The sequence below is a fragment of the Xenopus tropicalis genome, chromosome 2 (genome assembly GCF_000004195.4).
Source record: "Xenopus tropicalis strain Nigerian chromosome 2, UCB_Xtro_10.0, whole genome shotgun sequence".
Lineage (NCBI taxonomy): Eukaryota > Metazoa > Chordata > Amphibia > Anura > Pipidae > Xenopus > Xenopus tropicalis.
In genome coordinates, this window is record NC_030678.2 from 90,633,075 (window position 1) to 90,652,342 (window position 19,268).

The 19,268-nt window shown below is 37.0% G+C and overlaps 1 protein-coding gene across 24 annotated transcripts in view; it reads left to right on the plus strand.

Moving 5' to 3' along the window:
* Positions 1-19,268, plus strand: part of macf1 (microtubule actin crosslinking factor 1) — a 183,641-nt gene that overhangs the window by 160,894 nt on the left and 3,479 nt on the right. For 12 of the 24 annotated variants that reach the window (XM_002940018.5, XM_031896933.1, XM_031896941.1 and 9 more), the window contains 16 exons: positions 902-1,061; positions 1,260-1,454; positions 1,640-1,768; positions 1,861-2,004; positions 3,773-3,961; positions 4,111-4,222; positions 4,363-4,526; positions 4,632-4,794; positions 4,993-5,147; positions 5,237-5,311; positions 7,365-7,382; positions 8,707-8,824; positions 11,372-11,422; positions 14,948-15,159; positions 17,520-17,630; positions 18,857-18,965. In XM_002940018.5, the coding sequence (XP_002940064.3) occupies positions 902-1,061; positions 1,260-1,454; positions 1,640-1,768; positions 1,861-2,004; positions 3,773-3,961; positions 4,111-4,222; positions 4,363-4,526; positions 4,632-4,794; positions 4,993-5,147; positions 5,237-5,311; positions 7,365-7,382; positions 8,707-8,824; positions 11,372-11,422; positions 14,948-15,159; positions 17,520-17,630; positions 18,857-18,965 (2,105 nt within the window). The remainder of the gene's footprint in view (positions 1-901; positions 1,062-1,259; positions 1,455-1,639; positions 1,769-1,860; positions 2,005-3,772; positions 3,962-4,110; positions 4,223-4,362; positions 4,527-4,631; positions 4,795-4,992; positions 5,148-5,236; positions 5,312-7,364; positions 7,383-8,706; positions 8,825-11,371; positions 11,423-14,947; positions 15,160-17,519; positions 17,631-18,856; positions 18,966-19,268) is intronic. The other 12 variants (XM_031896940.1, XM_031896943.1, XM_031896946.1 and 9 more) reach the window with 6 other exon arrangements.

A 19,268-nucleotide genomic window follows, 5' to 3' on the forward strand; every position in this document is an offset into this window, starting at 1 on the left:
AATCCAATTGAAAATCTAAGGAAAGAACTGAAGATCAGAGTTCATAGGAATGGCCCCTGCAACCTTCAAGATTTGAAGACAGTTCGTGTGGAAGAATGGGCCAAAATTACACTTGAGCAATGCATGCACCTTGAAGCTGTTATTACTAACAAAGGCTTTTCTACTTCGTATTAAATGCATTTCGGTAAGCGTGTTCAGTACTTATTTCCTGTGTCATTCCACTTTACTACACATAACTTAATTTATGGACTTATTTGTTTTGATTTCTTTGTATGTGTGGATTACTTGGGTTGTTACCGACATCTGATGTAAATTTCATGTCAGTAGCCCCATTAGAAATATATTTACTGAGAAAAACGTTGACGTGTTAAAAACTTATTTTCCCTGCTCTATGCTGATATTTATCTGAAAGCCAAATCCTTCCCAGAAATGACAGTGTTAGGTATTACATTTTGTATATTAGTCACATGCTGAAATAAAGGCAGCATTATTCATGTTTATCTGAATGCAGATTATTTCCTCCAAGCATAGATAAACTACATTTCCTAGGACAATCCAAGTGCTGATTTAAACGTGCAAGAAAATTATAGATCAGTTGCTGCTGAAGGATATTTATGGGTGCAGACACCTATGTTTTGGCTCAACTGAATGCTACAGTTGTGCTGTGGTTGAAGATGTTTTGTGATAAACTGTATAGTATCACTAGCTGGAGCTCTTTATATATCTGAAGTCTCGCACCAAAGAGTCAATTTTACTTTTGAAATGCATCATAACAGATGTGTTGCTACTTTAATTAGCTTGGCAGTAGTACATAAAATTAATGTGATTTTGAAAATGTGAAAATGGGATGTGTATTACCTTTACAGCAACATAATAATTTCTTCTCTTGACAATTCTGCAGGCAGCACAAGCTAGAGGAAGCTCTGCTTTTCTCAGGCCAGTTCATGGATGCCCTTCAGGCACTTGTTGATTGGCTTTACAAAGTGGAGCCTCAGCTTGCTGAGGACCAGCCATTGCATGGGGATTTAGACCTTGTTATGAACCTCATGGATGCTCATAAGGTAAGAGCATGGTAAATTAAAAGACAGAAGATACTATTGATTTCCATGTTATTGGTTTAGTAACATACTTTGTGGTCTATAGTTGTTGCATTTGTTTTATAATTGTCACATTTGGAAATTTTTTCTACTTTGTTGTCACATGTGACAGTGTAGCTGGTGTAAAGGTATCTTAGGTATCTTTGCTGTTTTTGCTCATAGGTTTTCCAAAAGGAGCTTGGAAAGAGAACCAGTAGTGTACAGGCCCTAAAACGTTCTGCCAGAGAATTGCTTGAAAGCAGTAGAGAGGACACTACTTGGGTGAAGGTTCAACTTCAGGAACTCAGCACTCGATGGGACACAGTATGCAAACTGTCTGTGTCAAAACAGACCCGCCTAGAGCAAGCACTTAAACAGGTGACAGCATAATCCTCCTACATTCTTTAAGTGGAGCTGCTACATATGGGGCTAGATGTGAAATGGGCAATATGATAAAAATTGTTTTGGACAAATGCATATATATTTCACAAGTCATGGTTATGCCAGAAACATTGGGTGGTCCACTATGCAGAGTGAAAGAATGTTGTCTGTTATTCTTTAAGGCTGAGGAGTTCCATGCTGCTGTCCACATGCTACTAGAGTGGCTTTCTGAAGCAGAGCAGACCCTGCGGTTTAGGGGAGCTTTACCTGATGATGCTGAATCTTTGCAGTCTCTAATTGACATTCATAAGGTCAGAGAACAGTAGTGTATAATTTTAAAATTCTTTATTGCAGTTGTGAATGTTCTTGAAAAATGAATTTGTTTACTCCAATTTATTTTTAGGAGTTTATGAGGAAGGTGGAAGAGAAACAAATTGATGTGAATACAGCAGTTAGTATGGGAGAAGAAATCTTGACTATGTGCCATCCAGATTGTATAACCACTATCAAACACTGGATCACAATTATACGGGCAAGATTTGAAGAGGTACAGTCTTTCTGTTCGTAGATAAGTACTGTAAGACAAGAAGTATACATTGACATAAAGAATATCATAAATGAGCAAGATGCACAGTTAGCCAAAAATATAAAAATTTTAAATTATCTTGAAATTCACAGTAACAGAAATATGCACTATGAGAACACACTGTATAGTGCACAAACAATCAACTAAGAGCAGTTGTTCCCACACAGTAATTGGCTGGGGGTGGGATGAGGCTGCCCTGGTTACAGTTAGGATGAGATTATGGAAGAATGTTTACAGTTTATAGAGTGTGGCTTTCTTGTCATGATGAATATGTGTGCATTTAAATTAAAACAGAAAAAAATGTAGTATATTCTGTTCTGTTTGGAATCATTGTGAAAGTCTGTATGCAGTCTGGTTCCATAACATAGTGAAAGTAGCTTTCTTGTTTAATAACTAGGTATACAGAAAACTCATACGAGTTCCGTCTTACCATCTAGAAATAGAAACTAGAAAACTCAAGGGGTGTACCTGCTGGAAAGAAGTGACACTTGAGGTTAGGTAGATGAAGTGAGATTTACAGAAAAATTTTTCATTGTGTAAATTTTTCAAGTGTCTAACAGTTAAGTGTGCCTCCCTAATGGTTTAACTTTTAAGGTATTCTTTAATAGTACAACAAAAATTTGTAGCATTTCACTAATGTAGCACATTGCTCCAGAGAACGTTGCAGGACTAGAAGCTGTATTTTAGAAGGTTATGAAAGAAGCGGTGGTTACAAGATATGGGTGAAGTGTAAGGAGCTATTTACTTTGAGAGGAAAAAATAAATGTGGGGTATTAAATTAATAACCCTCCATCTCGTACTTACTCTTATCCATTAGTGGGCCTATGGGATGGGGGGGGTTGGGGCACATTGATTGTGCTTTCTAAAAGAAAATTTGTGGTATAAAAATCTTTTTTTTAAAAGTTAACAGTGACAGCTTTTTCTTTCTCGCCTTGCATCATGGCAAATATCCCTGGAAGCTTACTGATAAAGATGATTAGCAGAGTTTTCCCAGTAATCTGACGCACTAAGAAAATATACTAGAATTTTGGTTGCTTCAGGTGCGAGGAATAATCTTTGTCTTGTTTACTGTTAATTAAAATATATATATATATTTTTCAATTGTCTCTATATGTGTTTTAGCAGTGCCAATTCTCGGTATTGTCTATAGTGCAGGGTATTTTCTGACATTTTGTAGCCATGACAAGTAGCTACTACTAAGTATCCCTATGTGTCTTCACCCTTAGGCTAATGCCCCATGGACAGATTAGTTGCCTGCAATAAATCTCTTCCATCCCTAACCCTTAGGGCAAAGACAGACGGGGCTATAGTAAACTCTAAAATTTGCAGTCGCAGCAACTAATCGCCCCATTTGTCTTAGCCCTTAGGGTGAAGACACACAGAGCTACTAGTAGCAGCTACTTGTCACGGATACTAAATGCCAGAAAATACCCTGCCATAGACAGTACTGAGAATTGCCTCTGCTAAAACACACGTAGAGGCAATTATCAGTAAAGTGTTAGCATTGTCAAGTTTTGTAGCCATGACAAGTAGCTGCTACTAGTAGTTCCATGTATCTTCACCCTAAAGTCTGATCTTCCCATTTTGAATTGCTTCTATCCTATTATTATATGTAATTGTGGAAGAAAACAGTGAAATTTTTGTTAATTTTATTGTTAAGTTGTGTATGTAAACAGTCACCAGTATCTGCATATGGTCTGCCCTATTGACTTTTGTTGTGTATTTTAAGGTGCTAACCTGGGGAAACCAGCACCAGCAAAGACTGCAAACTGCACTGTCTGAGCTCCTGGCAAATTCTGAGTTGCTGGATGAGCTACTTTCTTGGATTCAATGGGCAGAAACCACACTCATTCAGAGAGGCCAGGACCCTATGCCCCAGAACATTGACCAGGTCAAAGCACTGATCAGTGAGCACCAGGTGAGATTAATATCTCATTATTTACATGGCCTTTATAGTTTCAGTTAACAAACTAAGTTAGCTACAGAATGACGCTTTGCACTTTAGCAAAGCAAAACCTTTTGCTTTTTAGGTTTTAATAATAATAGTGTAATTATTATTTCTGACAGGTATTCATGGAAGAAATGACTCAAAAGCAACCAGATGTAGACAGAGTAACAAAGACGTACAAGAGAAAGACAACGGATACGAATCATGCATCTTTTAATGACAAAACCAGAAGTGAGTACAGACTACAATCCATAGTTTGTTTTTTGCACCACCCTCATATGGTGCATTTCATGTTAATGTTTGAACAAGATAAGTGTAATATCTGTTGTTGTTTATCCATTTTTCATATTACTTTTATTACTGCCCTACAGGAAAACATTCAGTGCAAAATGCAACCCCTGTCCTTCCAGTTCTCTCACAACCGGAAACCAAGAACCCAAGAATAAATCAGCTCTCTGCTCGCTGGCAGCAGGTCTGGCTCCTGGCCCTGGAGAGGCAGAGGAAGCTTAATGATGCCCTTGATAGGCTAGAAGAGGTATGGACCAACGGTCTTTCTCATATTCACCCTCTGTTCTAGATTTAACATAGTTCAAACACAAAGTGTTCCAAGACAAAAAAAAAATGCATCTTTGCTTTGCAGTTAAAGGAATTTGCAAACTTTGACTTTGATATTTGGAGGAAGAAGTATATGCGCTGGATGAACCATAAAAAATCTCGAGTCATGGATTTCTTTAGAAGAATTGATAAAGACCAAGATGGAAAAATCACCAGACAAGAATTCATTGATGGGATCTTGGCTTCTAGTAAGTGAATTATGTGGGTCAGAGTTGGGACTTTCATCTACTTTTAACACTGTAAAGACATTGTCAATAATGCACCTCTCCAGTTTTTTAACCTGCAGCCCATGTTAGCTGATTAATGTTGATTGAAGTAGTAATTCCATGCCAGTTCAAGAGTAGGTGACACACTCTTGATCTAATATATTACTGAATGCGTTTCAGAATTCCCAACCACAAGACTAGAGATGACCGCTGTTGCTGATATTTTTGATCGCGATGGTGATGGATATATAGATTACTATGAGTTTGTTGCTGCACTTCATCCCAACAAAGATGCCTATCGGCCAACAACAGATGCAGACAAGATTGAGGATGAGGTACAGAGCCTTTCTTTATACTTAAGCCTTATGCCTTATATAAAAAACAAAATGCATTAAGTAACCTCCCATAATTGTCATTACAACAGGTCACGAGACAAGTTGCTCAGTGCAAATGTGCAAAAAGATTCCAGGTTGAACAAATTGGAGAGAATAAATATAGGGTGGGTACACGTAGTATTTCTTTTGTGAACAGTCAACAATAAAGTGTTTAATAAAAACAAGAAAGTGTTATTGTGTATAGTGATGACTATATATCTATTTCTGAATAGCAGTCTTTCCCTCCTTAGTGGGAAAACCATTGGTCATCACAGATATCTTTATAAATGTGTCCTGTGCTGTTTAAATGTATATACTACATGTTTAAGGACTGGATTATAAAAACTGATTATGACATATATTTAAGTCCATGGAGACCATAGGCAGGCTGAGAGCCAAAAATATCTGAGCCAACGGTCTCTAGATACAAATGAATGCAAAAGTATGGGCAACAAATTGGCAAATTAGATATTCAGCTACTTTTTATTAGTAAAAATAGTAAAAAAAATAGTAATTGTGGCATGTGCAAATAATTTAACACTCTACTAAGTATTTAGTAACTCTCCCTGGCACATATCACAACTTGTAAATGTGTTTAGTATCCATCTAAAAATGGTCATACACTGTCAGATCCAGGGGCGCTGCCACCATGAGGCGAGCTGAGAAACTTGCCTCAGGCAACAGTGCCCCACCAATTACCAGGGCAAAAAGTCTGATTTTTAAATTGGAATTTTGTCTCTTCTAGTGCAGAAAGCACAAATGCCCTTTCAGTACTAGAAATGTTCCCCCCCCCATCAACCAGCTCTAATGCAAAAAAAAAAAAAAAACTATGCAGGGTGAGCCCTGAAATGCCCCTGGTCAGATCACCAAACAAACAGATTCGGCCTGATTTTTCCACCCATGCATAAATCTAAATTGGTCTGATGGGATTATGCACTGGGGCCTACAGAGGTCAGTTAGATGAGAGCCACATCAACACCCCGATCCTTATCCAATGGCATTTTCAAATCCATTCCTATGCTTACACAGCACTTTCCACTCTGGCTTGTTTAGATGCTGTTTTACATATCTTAGACATTAACATTTGGGATAGGGTCACAATAAAGCCAACTATACACGCACCAATATTATCGTACAAAACCTTGTTTCATACGATATTCGGTGCATGTATGGCGGCTTGAAGAGTTGACAGATATTGCAAAAGGCTGCGGATATTGGTCCGATCGGCCAGGTTAAAAGATTTTGATTGGGCTCCATTGAAGGCGTCCAAGCAAAATCTATGTTTAAGGGCTGAATCGGCAGGTGGAGGTAGAATTTCTATTGTTTCTACCTCAATATCAGACTATTTAGCCGTGAACCTTACTGCAGTTCATTTGCAGTCATATGAGGGTTTACCATTTTCCTTTCTGGCCAGCATATAAACAATCCTCTCTTAAAGATTTCTACAAGTCTTGCCTTGACTTTCACAGTCCCACTTAACTACCATCTCTTGATCATATTATGGACAGTGGAAATTGCAAACTAGAAGAGTTTTGCAATCTTTTTATAGCCCTTATTTTGTAGGCATCAGCTATATTTTCAGATCCTCATTCAGCTGCTAAGAAAATCCCATCATTGTTTATTGACAGCCCAAAGTTTGGAGTTTCGTGGATATTATTAAGCTGTGCAGTTGTTAACAGGTGCAAGTCCTAATGCCTGTTACGGCCTAATAAGTTAATTAGGGTCAAAGAACTAGCAAAAACAGTGTTCATCACTGGACAAGTAGAAGGGTGCCCAAACTTTTGCATACATGGCAATTACTATTTTCTTTGTTCCTGTGTTTTAAAATTTGTAAATGTAAAAGTAAAATGTAACTGTTTGTTAACAGTTGCAAATGTGTTGCTTTATAACATGCCGATCTTTTTCACATACAAAAGTAACTAAACATGTATTTGGCAAGGGTGCCTTAACTTGTCAACAGTTTTAGGCATAGTGCCTGAGGACAGATGACACTGTCATTTTATAGGTTCTAAGTCCACATAAAGTAGATTAAATAGCCACAAACACAATCAGCCTTGTTAAACTAAAATGTATTCTGAACACATTAATATTCCTGCGTAGTTGTGTTGTGTTATTGCTGCTTATATTAAACTGAAGTTTTCTTTTTCTCTTTTTTTCCCCCTTCATTCGTTTGTGTAGTTCTTCCTAGGGAACCAGGTACAGTGTGTCCTGATGCTGCATCTTGCTTCCCAAAATAATCACCTGCTTACACATAATAATTTATCTTTTGCTATAGAAATGTGCAATAGACAGAATTAGATATTTATATTAATTGTATAGACTTTTTCCATACATACTGGATATAGATTCATCCATCCCACTAAATGTGCTTATGCCAGTGTGTGCGTTTATGATAATATCAGTGGTCAATCACTAGAGCTACTGTCATTAGAATATGTTTTCTTGCTGTCTGTGGTGTCATTGTAGCTAATGGCTGATTGGATCTTCATATATGGTATCACTCTAGAACAGCCCCCTTTTCTTTTAGAATTGGCACAAAGACCAGCTAGGTACTTCTTGAATCAGTTAGCTAAATGTACAATCTATTCTTGCTTTTTACTAAACTGGTTGCTGTGTACACTCAGTACCCTACTTAGTAGAGCTTGGTAGGTGACCTCACAGAGGACTATGGAATCACTGGTCCTCTGTGTTGGGATTAGCTTTAATGGGGAAGTTTGCCTTTAAAATACATTTAATAGTGTGTTATAAATAGAGCTTTTCTAAGCAACATTTAATGCATTTTGTTAAACTGTTTCTAGATAATTTAGGAAATTGTATGTAAATATATTGTACATATTAAATTATTAGATAAATTAGTGTATTGTATAGCACTCTTCTATTTTTTGTAGAGGAGATGCATTTTTGTTTTTGCAAGACCTGTAGACAATTTCTCAACACTATAATTTCCTTTATTTGTATATCATTGTTTATCAAATCTGCTATCTATATCATACTAAATTTTTATTTTAAGGTAAACAACCCTTTAAAAATTGACCTGGCAGAGACAGTTTTTTTAGTTCTTTTATATCACAGCATACCCAAACCCAACAGCCTGACAGCTACAGAAGCATGCTATTGTGTATTTATGCAATTTTACTTTGATTTTGCAGTGGTTCTAAATTATTCCTCAGATACAGTGATCATAACTTGAAACTAACCTCCATTTCCATAACTAATGACTTGGGATGTGGGCTAATATTCTAAATCCAAAATGAGATATTTCTTCTTTGTAAATATGTGTTTGGGCATATATGCACATTAGTGTAAATATGTACACACATAATGTATGTTTATATGTATAATATGCATATATATGTAGTTATATATATATATATATATATATATATATATATATATATATATATATATATATATATATATATATATATATATATATATACATGTCTGTTATAGCATACATCTGGTATGGAAGAGGGGGTAACTTAATTAATTGCCGTGGCTCAGTGTAGTTTTTTTGCAGTTTGGAGACTCCCAGCAACTGCGCCTAGTCCGTATTCTAAGAAGTACTGTTATGGTCCGCGTTGGTGGAGGTTGGATGGCACTAGATGAATTTTTGGTAAAGAATGATCCTTGCAGAGGTAATGAATCACCTTGTTTACAGCTTTCATGTTAGAATCTGCATTGAATTTAAATATAGCTTAATGTTTTAGTCTATTGCTTAATACATTTTTTTCCTAAAAAAAAGTTGAGCGCAGCTGAAGATGGTAGAGGTCATCAAATATGTAAATGGATTTGAAATTCAGCCCACCATTATGGTGACAAACACGTCTGAAACACATGGAACAACTGTCTAATCTAGTGGGGTCTAAATTAAATATCGTATTGCCGATAATTCTTTTGAAAGTGGAAGAGCTATTTCTTGCATAAAGGTAAAGAATGACCTGATGGCTGTGCATGGGTTAAGTATGTGGAGTATTCCTTAGACAAGCACCTGTGACCCTCTTCCAGCTTAGTATTCTATATCTAGTCTTAGAATGTATTTTAATGTTCTTTTCAACCAAAATTCCATGGCTAGGCCTTTTGATCAGGTTTACTTAAATAAACATAGCTTAAAGCAAATCTGTAGTGATTTTTATGGTATACTTTTTACTTACCGTATTTTTCGGACCATAAGACGCACCGGACCATAAGACGCACCAATTTTTTGGGAAGGGAAATGAAGAAAAAAAGATTCTGAAACAAAGTGTCCTAAAATATTTTATGTGCATTAAAACCCAACCTGTACCAGCAGCACCCAACATATTTCACCCACCTGTACCAGCAGCACCCAACATATTTCACCCAACATATTGCCCCCCATCTGTACCAGCATATAGCCTACCGATATACTTAAAAAAAATGTTTTTACTTGACCGTGTGGTCTCCGCAGGGCCCTCCTCTATTTACCGGCGCTTAGCTCTGGCGCATGCACAATGACGCGCATGCGTATGGGCATGCGCGTCATTGTGCATGCGCACAGCGCCATAGCTAAGCGCCGGCAAATAGAGGAGGGCCCTGCGGAGACCACACGATCAAGTAAAAACATTTTTTTTAAGTATATCGGTAGGCTATATTCGGACCATAAGACGCAGGGACTTTTTCCCCCCACTTCTGGGGGAAAAAAAGTGCGTCTTATGGTCCGAAAAATACGGTAATTATACTTTACTAAATTATACTGTTTACATAGCAAATAATTCACTCTACTATTTCAAATTTTATTCTTGAACCAACAAATATATTGTATTAGTTGTAATATTGGTGTGTAGGCAGCCATCTCAGTGCATTGTGCCTGAGTCTGAGCTTTCAGAAGGAGCCAGCGCTACACATCAGAACTGCTTTCAGGTAACCTATTGTTTCTCCTACTCCCATGTTACCGAAGTGTCCCAAGCCGGACTTGGATTTCTTGCTATTGAGTGCTATTCTGATATCTACCACTTTTAGCAATACAGGATATACTGCTGGAGAAACTCAATAAAAGTTTTGGAAAAAAAATCATGTATTCCCATGACAGTGTTCCTTTAAGTCAGGGATCCCCAACGTTTTTAACCCATGAGCCACATTCGAATGTAAAAAGAGTTGGGGAGCAACAGAAGCATAATTCACAATTCATGGGGGTGCAAAATAAGGGCTATGATTGGCTATTTGGTGGACTGTTTGGCAGTTTGCATGTTTTATGCAACCAAAACTTCCCTCCAACGCAGGAATTCAAGAATAAGCACCTGGTTTGAGGCCACTGAGAGCAACCTCCAAGGGGTTGGGGAGCAACATGTTGCTCTTGAGCCACTGGTTGGGGATCACTGCTTTAAGTGATTTCCTGTCCCAACAGGTTTTTGTTATGTCTCATTGAAAGCAATGAGCAAATTTAGGCAATTGGTGCTGCAAGTGTTAGATGCTAGGCAAAGCAAAATAAATGTTTCTGACTAATACAAAGTGGGTGTAACAAAAATAAAAGTTGGTATAAAGGCCCTATAAAAAAATCTAGCATTTAAAAGGGTCTTTGTTTGTTGGCTGTAATTCAGTGGACAGTGTGCAACTGCATTGTTTTCTGTTATGGACCAAAATGATTAATACATTGTAGGTAACTAAAAAAAAAAGCTTAACGTGTTTATTTTTCTTGTTTTTGGAAGTAATTGTTTCACTCCCAAGTTTTGGCCCAATACTTTAATTAAATCTTTCATTAAAAAAAGCATGAATGCAGTTTCTAAAACAAAAACGGTGCTACAAAATTATGTCAAAAGTTTGTTTTTAGTCAGTCATACAGATGAATCAGCTAGGACAATACTCTCCTGGCATTTCTCTCTGTCACTGTCTCTGTGTGTAAGAAAAGTAACATTAGTAAACTGGATTGGGCTAATCTGGCAATTTCACAAAGGATTCAGGACATATAAGAAAGGCATAAGGAAGAGCCCTCTAATAATGCATGTAAACCATGGCTGAGTTGGCTTGTTCTTTATTTCATCCTTCATCCATATCTGACTAATTATTTCAAGGCTATAGCAAGCCCATTATTCCTTAAGTTGTGCAGCTCTTTTGAACCTGCATAGTAATACAGTAAATATAATCAGTGCCTGAAGCGGGCTGGGAAATTTGCATGTATCTTATTCTTTTTTTCTCCTGCATTTCTCTTTATTTCTTTCTTTTCTTAGTTCATCATCCTGGGAATAAATTAAAGAGAACTGATTCCATCTCTTCTATAGGTTTGAATTACCTTGCCTTATAGAGCTGCTTGCTTCATTAACCTGCAAAACCTTTCTAGTGCAACCATACAACCCTCAATTTGTCCAGAATCTTTTGAGGTTAAAATGTGATCTGTGTATAAGTATGGTTATTCTACATTAACTACACAGTAAACAATGAGAGCATGGCATGTTGGGTGTACTACCTTGCATACATGACATTCTCTGTTAACAATTATGATATAACTGTCTAATGTGTTTGTGTTACCATTAAAGTAATATAAAAGTTCCAGCATTACTTTCAAAATCCTTCATGGGTTAGTAATACTTATTTTATACCTGGCTCCCATGTTTGGAAGGCTGTGTACACCCATCACACCTAACTATAGGGTGGTAAATTTCATTTATTCTGGAGATGCTATACATTGGTACCAACCTGTATATCCATGACCCTCTCCCAGCTTAATGCTAAGCCTTAATGCATTGTCAAGCTGCTTGACTATAATTAAAGAAAAAAATGCTTTAAAACAGTAGTTTACCCCCATGTTCAACATTCATTTAATGAATGTAGCTTATGCTGAGCATGGTTTTACCTGTTTCTTTAATTAGAAAACAATGTATGTTAAGCTAAATAAGGCAAACAGAAAGACTGCTTCATATTTCCAACTTCTAGGTCCTTGCATGGTATATTGCCAGTGCAAAACAAACCCCCCTGCATAATGGACTTTTGCTAATCTGTAATTAAAAACAGTCACAACAAAGGGCTATAGAGAGTATGGCAAGGAGATTTTTTTTTAACACAAGAAGAGGCAGAATGTGTTCAGCATAAGTTTACTTTATGTTGAAAAAGGTAAGATCCAGACATATACTGCCCTTTTTAAGGACCATTAACAAGAAAAGGCGAAATCTGTATTATACATGTAAAGTTTGTATCTGATCATTTAACACAAATAAACTATTTATTGGAAACAGATGTCCTGTTTTATAAAATACAGGGTTTCAGGCAGTAGTCCTGTAAAGACCCATGAATGGCATTTGACCCCTGTTGATCTTCCTGTGTAAGAACTAAAACCATTTTATTCTACAGAGCTTATCTTTTTACCTGCTGTGGAAACGTACATGTTTGCCCTATTCAGCTTGAATGGCTGCCCCTGTGGCTACACAACAGTTTATATAAATTATAGTAGTGTTTTTAAAGCACACACAACATTATTTACTAGTGAACGTTAACAGCACAATACATTTAAATAAATATTAAACAATGTAATTTTTTGGTGTTACTGTTCCTGTAAAGTGATACTGAATAAGTTAATTCTGTATGTACAGTGGTGTGAAAAACTATTTGCCCCCTTCCTGATTTCTTATTCTTTTGCATGTTTGTCACACTTAAATGTTTCTGCTCATCAAAAACCGTTAACTATTAGTCAAAGATAACATAATTGAACACAAAATGCAGTTTTTAAATGAAGGTTTACGTTATTAAGGGAGAAAAAAACTCCAAATCTACATGGCCCTGTGTGAAAAAGTGATTGTTAAAATATAACTTAACTGTGGTTTATCACACCTGAGTTCAATTTCTGTAGTCACCCCCAGGCCTGATTACTGCCACACCTGTTTCAATCAAGAAATCACTTAAATAGGAGCTACCTGACACAGAGAAGTAGCCCAAAAGCACCTCAAAAGCTAGACATCATGCCAAGATCCAAAGAAATTCAGGAACAAAAGTAATTGAGATCTATCAGTCTGGTAAAGGTTATAAAGCCATTTCTAAAACTTTGAGAATCCAGTGAACCACAATGAGAGCCATTATCCACAAATGGCAAAAACATGGAACAGTGGTGAACCTTCCCAGGAGTGGCCGGCCGACCAAAATTACCCCTAGAGCGCAGAGACAACTCATCCGAAAGGCCACAAATGACCCCAGGACAACATCTAAAGAACTGCAGGCCTCACTTGCCTCAATTAAGGTCAGTGTTCACGACTCCACCATAAGAAAGAGACTGGGCAAAAATGGCCTGCATGGCAGATTTCCAAGGCGCAAACCACTTTTAAGCAAAAAGAACATTAAGGCTTGTCTCAATTTTGCTAAAAAACATCTCAATGATTGCCAAGACTTTTGGGAAAATACCTTGTGGACCGACGAGACAAAAGTTGAACTTTTTGGAAGGTGCCTGTCCCGTTACATCTGGCGTAAAAGTAACACAGCATTTCAGAAAAAGAACATCATACCAACAGTAAAATATGGTGGTGGTAGTGTGATGGTCTGGGGTTGTTTTGCTGCTTCAGGACCTGGAAGGCTTGCTGTGATAGATGGAACCATGAATTCTACTGTCTACCAAAAAATCCTGAAGGAGAATGTCCGGCCATCTGTTCGTCAACTCAAGCTGAAGCGATCTTGGGTGCTGCAGCAGGACAATGACCCAAAACACACCAGCAAATCCACCTCTGAATGGCTGAAGAAAAACAAAATGAAGACTTTGGAGTGGCCTAGTCAAAGTCCTGACCTGAATCCTATTGAGATGTTGTGGCATGACCTTAAAAAGGCGGTTCATGCTAGAAAACCATCAAATAAAGCTAAATTACAACAATTCTGCAAAGATGAGTGGGCCAAAATTTCTCCAGAGCACTGTAAAAGACTCGTTGCAAGTTATCGCAAACGCTTGATTGCAGTTATTGCTGCTAAGGGTGGCCCAACCAGTTATTAGGTTCAGGGGGCAATTACTTTTTCACACATGGCCATGTAGGTTTGGATTTTTTTTCTCCCTAAATAATAAAAACCCTCATTTAAAAACTGCATTTTGTGTTTACTTGTGTTATCTTTGACTAATAGTTAAATGTGTTTGATGATCAGAAATATTTTGTGTGACAAACATGCAAAAGAATAAGAAATCAGGAAGGGGGCAAATAGTTTTTCACACCACTGTATATGTTGCGGAAGAGTCAGGGAATGAGGCAGATCTCAACATGTATACAATCATATTGGAAGAGAATGCCGTTTCTGTGTTAAACACATCCGTACTGTACAGTATGAAATCCTTTGCTCTCTGCACACAGACATATTGTTAGGAAATTGCCATTTTCATGTCTTTGGTTATGTCAGCATTTCCCAGGTCTGCAGTCTGGATTTTGCTTTGTCTTAAAGATTTAAATTGCACTTCCCTGTATTGCACCAAAAATATACTAATCATCTGCTTGACCTTGCCTGTGTGTTTTCACTGCTTTTGCTGAAAGCAGATGTCTTGCAATAAGAGTTATAGGGCTCACCTAATCACTGTAAGAAGTTAGGGAATTTGGGTTGAACAGTTCATTCTGGCTTGTTTGCTAAGTATAAATGTATATAAATATTTAACAGTGTACATAAACACACTGACTGGGCGTAAAAGTTAGCTTTTATTATAGTCTCATAGTAACAGGTTTATCTTGGCTAACTGATTCTAACAGCAAGTGTATGCTATCTAATTGCTGGTGCTTTGCTTAATATAAATAACACACTGTGTTTACAGTAAGCCTTTCTGTGAATAATAATTCTGTACATTTTCCCTGCAGCAAGAGGGAGAACAAATCTAGAGCTACGAGAAAAGTTCATTCTACCAGAGGGGGTATCCCAAGGAATGACCCCATTCAGGTCTAGAGGGCGGAGATCTAAACCATCTTCTAGAACAGCTTCTCCAACACGATCTAGTTCCAGTGCCAGTCAGAGTAACCACAGCTGTACATCTGTGCCGTCCTCACCTGCCACTCCTGCTAGTGGCTCAAAGGTAAGTTCAGAACACAGACACAAAAAAAATGCAAACCTGGCTGTTTAAAGAATAATTTGCCTGCTTCTTTTTTTGTATTTAACTCTTTTATTGTCATGGTTAGAGCAAAAGAGATGTGCCTGCTTCTTTTTGTAGCTTGTGGCAGATTTCCTGCTATATATTTAAAATATCACTTTTGTTAACAGTCAGAATGGTTTTCCACTTTTATTTTTGTATCCCATATGAAAGAAGGAACAACAGCATTTCTAGGACTACAACTGTTCATGACATTGAAGATACCCCAGCAAAATAGAAAAAATCCATAATATCAAGACAGAACACTTGAATACATCCTGAGTGGACCTTAAATAAAACATTGTTCGATGGAAGGAAGGCACAAACATGTGTCATACCTTTCCCTATTACCTTATATGGCCCACCTATAACCAGGAAATAACAATTCATTGAGATATGGATATAGCTATATAAATATACAGGTATGGGACCTGTTATCCAGAATGTTTGGGACCTAGGGTTTTACATATAAGGGATCTTTCCGTAATTTGGATCTCCATAACTTAAGTCTGCTAAAAATCATTCAAATATTGAATAAACCCTATAGGACTGTTTTGCCTTCAATAATGATTAATTATATCTTAGTTGGGATCAAGTACAGGTACTGTTTTATTATTACAGAGAAAAAGGAAATCAATTTTAAAGATTAGAATTATTTGCTTATAATGGAGTCTATGGGAGATGGCCTTTCCGTAATTTGGAACTTTCTGTCTAACGGGTTTCCGGATAAGGGATCCGATACCTGTATTAGGAAAATATTACATTAAGCTCAGTTACATGTGCAGCTACTTCCCCCAGTTAAGAGAAAACTATAGGGTTGATAAAGTAGGAAAGGCCTAAGGATCTTGTGCCACCACCTTCCTGCCCCTTTTGGTCCTGTGTTATAATATTCTGTTCTTAGGTTACTGAACTCTGGCAGAATTTCTTGCTTTATTCTGTGTTTTTTTTTTCTTTGGCAATTCAATTACTCTCCATGAGTCACAATAACAAATTAAGATGGAAAATGCTATGTTCGGGACTACATATAAATAATAACTAATAATGTATGAAACTTTAAAGGAAAAACAAACAAAACACTTATAAAACGAAATATTTACAGGACTAGATTTTCACTAAATATATTGGTAGATGAAATATGTGTTCATTCCTGTTAATACAGCCAGTAATATATATTTTCACATGTTATTAATGATTTATTACAGTCTCATGTCATGCGGCTGTACTTAGAGCAGGTCCCATATAAGTATTATCTTAAAGCAGATATATAGACAACATCATTTTTAGGGGGTCCAAACAATTAAGGCCCCACATACCTGGACCTCCATTGTACCCCAAAAATAAATAATTTTTTTGCAGAAGGGGCTACAGCTGTGGGTTAGTGAGTATAGTAAGGTGAGACACACAGTCATATGTTTTGTTAAATACAACACTCATGATACCCCAACAACAAACACCTTATGAAATTGAGTTTAAAGGAACAGTTCAGTGTAAAAATGAAACTGGGTAATATAGATAGACTGTGCAAAATAAAAAATGTTTTCAATATAGTTACTTAGCCAAAAATATAGTCTATAAAGTCTGGAGTGAGCAAGTGTCTAACATAATTGCCAGTACACTATTTCCTCCTCTAAGCTGTTAGTCAGTAACCAATTGACGACTTTAGGGGGGGGGGGGGGGGGGCATATGGGACATAACTGTTCAGTAAGTTTGCATTTGAATCTGACCTGCGTGCTCCCAAACTAACCGAACAGTTATGTCCCATGTGCCCTCCCATAAAGTCACTGACTAAAAGGTCAGAGAGCTAAAAGCAGGAAGTAGTATTCTGGCTATTATGTTAGACATCTGCCCACTCCAGCCTTTATAGATTACATTTTTGCCTAATTAACTATTACAAATATTTTTTATTTCAGACAGTCTATCTGTTTAACCCAGTTTAATTTTTACACTGAACTGTTTCTTTAAAAGCTGCAGGTTGGTTCCATATATATAGGTCCCCCTAAATAGGACATTTTGCTAGCCATAATAATGGTTCAATAACGCCATATGGTATATCACTATTCGCTATTTTTTTGTCCACTAATAAGTCAGTATTACTGCTTCCTAACATCACTCTGTGCACCATCTGGAGCCGTACAGTGTAAAAGTCTGTAAGAGTCTTTCAGTTCTTTTTCCCTTTCCTTATGTTGTTTACTTTTTATTTGGAAGTTATTTTCTGCTTGTTTTTGTTTTCTTTCCTTCCATCTGACATCCTCTTATCTTTGCTCATCCCCATTGCATTCATTTGTCTGCTGCAACCCCTCCCACAGACTCCACAGCATCTCTCTCGCTGTTATGAGAAGCCCTGGCTTGTAAACAGCAAAGCTAGCACTCCTATTAGGTGTGCTGAATATCCAGACTTCCACACCCCATCACCTGAGGTAGAGTATGGTCCTTGGATTCTTGGAGATCCTGCGCCCATTCTTCCATGCTGCTCTTTAATAACAATTCCTGATTATGCTTGCACCATGCCAACTAATTGCCCTGTAAATTAACAGAGGACTTTTCATGATGTGTGTTCTGCTGTAAATAGCAATTCTTTCTTGGAAAAAATCTTTCCTTCTCATATATTCTAAAATATTGAACATTAAAGGCTTGTTATTCTCTAACTTTCAAAATTACAAATTGTTTCTCTACTAAAAACAACCTTAAATTTACTATTCTAGTAATAGATGCATGAAATAAATTCTAGTTGTTTATAAAATAATAACTTCCACAATTTGTTTGAAATCAAAAAGTAAACAAAATACTTTTGAGAGTTTGGTACAGCTTGGTTGCATGCTTGATATGGGTATTTCACACTGCTTTAAATGAACATTATATGTAAATAAAATTTGCATTACATTAGTTTAAATGTTTTAGGAGCTCATTAGAAGTAAGTACGACAATTCTAACCTGTTGAAGGACAACTGAGCCTTAAGGCTGCCATGCACAAATGTGACCCAGTACAGTATCCAACTGATTGGTCCACAGCAGATCGTGTACTAAGAACCATACATGGTGTGGCCATTCTGTTCAAATGTTTTTTAAACCTGTCCAATCTTTGATGGCAGAGATCCATAGTACATGGATATTGGTCAGGATCATTGATCCACTTTTCTCTTACCAAAATTGCATGAAGTCTATCGAAAGTGGATTTTTTTTTTTTTTTTCAGGAGCAAAGATTTTCCTGGTTGAGTAATATAACATGTATTTTAGCCATTCTAGCTGCATAGGCCAATAAGGGATAATTACTGAGTTGCTGGACCAAGGCAACACTTTGCATATGGTATTTCAAAGCCTCAAGGTTACCTACAATATCAACATCTCTCAAAGTATGCACGACTTTTCAACATATATAAATCCAATATAATTTCCATTATATAATTAAGGTCATGCTAGTTAAGCACATATATGTGTGTGCACAAAATGACACCAATATTGTGGGGCTCACAAAATTTTGTTTGTAAATTCAACTCTCTTCTTGCTTGACACTTCACACTGGCCACAATGTGCTCATCAAAACATATTTTTGCTCACTCTGAATAAGTCAATTAGTGCTAATTGCAGCCTGTTAAATACTTTTGTAAATGATGTACCAAAAAGTAACTGTTGTCTGTGCTTGAAGGTGACACCAGCTCAGGGCAGCAAATTGAAGAAAGCCGCTGTTCACACAAGCCGTTCATCCCTGACTGGGGATACACCCACCTCTTCAAGTGCCAAATCGGGCAGAGCTGGTAAGTAAGATTTTATTGCTGGAAGATTGGTTATTGTGTGTTTATCTAATGTATGTGTATGTCTTTATATAGTTATGTTTGTGTGTTATCTTCTGAAAGTGAAAAATGAACTTGGCTATTGCAGTTTTACTCGATTCTTAATCTAGTAAGGGGACATACTGTACTTGATGCAGGTTGAAAGGCGAGAAAGTATAAGTAGTGCATTCCATTCTTTTTCCATTTGTATTTTATTTTGTGGTTTAGTTCAATAAAAAACTAGGGCACATTTATGCTAAACATTTTCCTGTTTTTATAGGCCTAATC